Genomic DNA, 4,153 nt, shown 5'->3' on the forward strand with positions numbered 1-4,153 from the left:
GACCCTGTTCTTGCATATTTTTGAAGGGAAATTTTACTCATCCACATATATAGGCATGTCTTCTCCTGCAACTATATAAAAATGGTGGCTTAATATATCTAGTGTTCCAGACTTGCCTTTATTAGTGAAACCAGGAATTGACATATCCAGCCCATAACAGGTTTTCTTAAGTAATTTTACTGGAATCTGTTTTTGTCCCCACATTGTTTGTGGCTGCTTTCATGCTACAAAGAGCTGAATGATTGCAATGGAGACCATAACCTCCAATCTAAAATATTTACTCTCTGGCCTTTTAGAGCAGAAATTGTCTGGTCTCTGAGTAATATGCCTAAGCCTTTCCATATCAGTACAGGAAGAATGCTCTTTCTTTTTCCTAGCAGTGAACTATTCCAATCACAGGGCTGCACCACAATTCATTTAATCAAATCCTCTGAATATTTAGCATTTATATTTCTGCTCAAATAATGCTGCAATGAATAACCTGGTACTTATCGCTCTTCCCACGTGTCTATACTTACAGGATAAATTCCTGGCAGTGGGATGTCCCCATCAAAGCATAGGGTATTGATAATTTTGACAATTGCCAAAATGCCCTCTGGGGAATATCAACTTACATTCTCACCCATGTTAAAAAAGTGCCTCTTTGGCCCACCTTTGCTAACAGAATATTCTTAACCCCTTTCATCTTTACCAGGCTGCTATTTGAAAGAAAAGTCTCCCAGCGTAATTGACTGTGCATGCTTTTTATTTTGCTGAGTGTACTCTCCTTTCTTGCATTTAAGAGCCATGTGTCTTTCTGCTGCTGCTGGTTTACTCTCCTGGTCTGAGGGTCTTCTGGGATGTGGTCGGGGCTGAGGGGGCGTCCTCTCTCTTTGACTCTCTTGTGTCGCTTTCACAAACAAGCTTCTGGGGAACAAAAGTCTTAAGGACAAACATGGGGTGGCAGTTGGTGCTATCAACATTCCAGGTGTCGGGGTGAGTGAGCCAGGGAGACACTGGAGGGGTGTCTCCCTTCTGCTCTGAACCCGGAAGGTTAACTTTCAGGGGGCTCAAGATGTCGTCTTCCTCCATGGTGCTCCTGTTGACGCACACAGCCTCATGCTCCTCCAGCTGCTTGATGGGGACCACGTGGCAGGCGTTGTATTTGCAGCTGGCCATCTTTTTGGCTTTCTTGGGGTTCTTTCTCCGGCAGGATGCAAGGTGGTACTGAAATCTGCTGAGTGGCACTCGGTGGTGCGGGTTGTAAGGGCAAATCTCTAAGGCTTCAGGTTCCATGAGGTGTTCTTGAAGCAGAGTAGCTTGCAGCCCCAAATCAAAAGCAAATGCCTCTCCTGGAAAAGCCCTTTGGTCAGAAGGATGCAGCTGTCCTGTGCCCAGCTTGGCCTTGGACTCTGGAGGTGAAGGTCTTGACCGCTGGTGTCCCCTACTCTCTGGGAGTGGCGAGTTAGACAAGGGACACGGTGCTGTCAGGAGCAGGTGCACAGAGAACACAGTTATCAGTGGTTGGTGAGACAGAAGCAGAAGCACCACATACAGCAGATGCGAGAGCCAGACGCGCTATAGCTCTTGTAGGGAGGCAAAGAGAGTCAGCCCTGGGCCTGTTGACTCTAAAAGGTGCACTGTGTGATGTCAGGAAGCAGTCACGGTGGGGGTCACAATGGCCCCTGAGAGTCACCCCGAGAACCTGTTGTCCCTGCTGTGGGGGCTGGGCCTGGGGGAAGCTGCCATCTACCATTAGTTGTGGTGCTGTTTGTGTCATTTAATTGTCTTTAAATATGGATGCTTCCTTGAATTCCTGATCGCTTTGGGCTTCAATCTACCAACCTTGTGTCTGGGCTTACATGGTTCACATGCCACTGCTAACTCTCTGCCCATTCTTTGGTTTATTTTGAAAGCTCTTAAGGAGCCAGTTTTAAAAATCTTTCCACTCTCACCTCCTCCATTTTGTGGTTTTGTATTACATGATAAATATACTAAATCACGTCATCTTTTATCTGTCAGTGGCTATTCAACCCATCACAACATTCCCAGGCAACTTAGCAAGTTTTAAAGTTAATGAAAGTGTTAGACTCATCCTGGGCTGTTTCTTAATTTATGCCTTTTCTGATTTATTGTATCTTAGCCTAATTTTAAGTAACTTCAGACAGTACTGCTGTTGTCATTTTACATCACCAGCGTTTGCTTAGGCTTGGCCCCCTGCGACTCCTGCCTGCTGTGTCTGTGAGTTCCCATTGGGGCACTTATTTCTTCTGGAAGTTCACCTTTTAAAGATTGCTTTATTTTTTTGTGTGTAGAAGAACTGGAGTGTTGGCCAGAGGTGTGGGAGGTGAGAGGATCACCAGAGACAGAGTGGAGAGCAGAACAGGAAGATCTACTGAAATACACTGCTGAGCGGAGCAGCGGGTGAGACAGGAGATGTCTGCTGCGCCATGTGGGTAGCTCCCTTGCCGGCCAGGGATCAAATTTGTGCTGCAGTAGCTGTGGATTGCTTCACAGTGCTAATGCTTAACCCCTTGCGCCACCAGGGAGGCCCCTACACCCTTTTTTTTTTTTCCCACAGGCATAATTCACTTTATTTCCTGGTATAAAATCTATGTGGTGGCCACAGCTGGAGCCTGGGTTCTCTGCACAGAGACTCATGTGGGTTTTCACCAAGTGGTCAGTGAATTCCTGGTAAGGAGACTTGGTGAACACAGTCTCTTTCCAGAGGTCGGGGGTGAGATAGCTGTAGGTCTTAGAGATGGCATCAAAGGTGGCCTTGGCAAAGTTGCCCAGGGTGGTGGTGCAGCCCCTGGCTGAAGTGTAGCAGTCATTGACACCGGCCATCAGCAGCAGCCTCTAGGGCACAGGCGCAGAGACTATGCCAGTGCCCCTGGGGGCGGAGATGAGGCACACCAGCACAGAGCCACAGCGGCCGATCGATGACCTTGCAAGGGATGGTCCTACACCCTTATTCTTAAAAGCTATTTTCGCCAAGTACAGTCATGCTACTTTCCTTCTTCACACTGAAGTAAGGTCCATTTTTCCCGGCTTCCATAGTTGTGGCTGAGCATTCAGAGTGCTTAGCCCGCTGCTTTGAAGGCAGTCTATTTCTTTTCATATGTCAGTTTTATTTTATTTTTATTTTTAAAGATTTATTTTTATTTATACAAGAGCTGGGGCACAGGCCAGAGTTGCGGGAGGGTGAGAGGATTCACCAGAGACAGAGCAGGGAGCAGAACAGGCAGACAGACCGAAAGCACTGCTGAGGGGAGCAGCGGGCAAGACAGGAGAGGTCTGCTCGCCATGTGGGATTCTCCCTGGCCGGTGGGGAATCGAACCAGCGCTGCAGAGGCTGCGGACAGCTTCACAGCGCTGCGCTCAACCCGCTGCGCCACCGGGGAGGCCCATTTTCATATGTCAGTTTTTTTTTTTTTAATTATTTTTTTATACAAGAACTGGGGTACAGTCTGAAGCGCGGGAGGGTGAGAGAATTCACCAGAGACAGAGCAGGGAACAGAACAGGCAGACTGACGAAATACACTGCTGAGAGGAGCAGCGGGCGTGGCAGGAGAGATCTGCTCGCTATGTGGGACCCTTGCGGGTGGCTGGGGATCGAACTGGCACTGTAGAGCCTGAGGGCAGTTTCGCAGCCCAGCGCGCAACCGCTGCGCCACCAGGGGAGGCCCTTCATATGTCAGTTTTAAAGAAATTTTCTTTATCTTTGTTTTATTTTCTCCCTGTGGATTTCTTTTTGTTAGCTCTCTGGACTCTGTGCATTATGTCTTTCATTGGTTTTGGAAAACATTTGACCATTGGCTCTTCAAACATTACTTCTACCTTATTCTCTCATGTCTGTGAAAATGATAAATGTCACTTCCATGAAATTTCATTGTCCAGAGTGAATCTGACGACCACACTGGTACAGTCAAGGAGGTACAGTCCCCTCACCTACCTGAGAGGCCTAAGCATGTCCCTGTCTAACCTTCAGAATGTCAAGAGTCCTAATGATGTCCCTGTGTCCTTGTCACCTGCCTGCATTTCCCTTTTCACACATATAGAGCATACTCCCTTCTCCCCAAGGAAGAGACCCCAAGTCCTAGCTTGGAGTGGGGGAGAAACAGTTCACTTGGGGCTTGTTGGGTTCTGGCAGGACCTTCCTCTAGACGTCTGC

At 47.9% G+C, this 4,153-nt stretch overlaps 1 protein-coding gene across 1 annotated transcript; it reads right to left on the minus strand.

Moving 5' to 3' along the window:
* Positions 1-733: 733 nt before the first annotated feature.
* Positions 734-1,622, minus strand: GTSF1L (gametocyte specific factor 1 like). Its single transcript, XM_037521449.1, has one exon. The coding sequence runs from the start codon at positions 1,273-1,275 to the stop codon at positions 811-813; it is 465 nt and encodes a 154-aa protein (XP_037377346.1). The 5' UTR covers positions 1,276-1,622; the 3' UTR covers positions 734-810.
* Positions 1,623-4,153: the final 2,531 nt, after the last annotated feature.

The sequence above is a fragment of the Talpa occidentalis genome, unplaced genomic scaffold, assembly GCF_014898055.3.
Source record: "Talpa occidentalis isolate TD23 unplaced genomic scaffold, MPIMG_talOcc4v2.1 talOcc4.10, whole genome shotgun sequence".
Classification (NCBI taxonomy): Eukaryota; Metazoa; Chordata; class Mammalia; order Eulipotyphla; family Talpidae; genus Talpa; species Talpa occidentalis.

What these genes read in the sequence shown, in the direction of transcription:
- GTSF1L (XM_037521449.1), bottom strand. Translation starts at nt 1,275, where the DNA reads ATGGAACCTGAAGCCTTAGAGATTTGCCCTTACAACCCGCACCACCGA.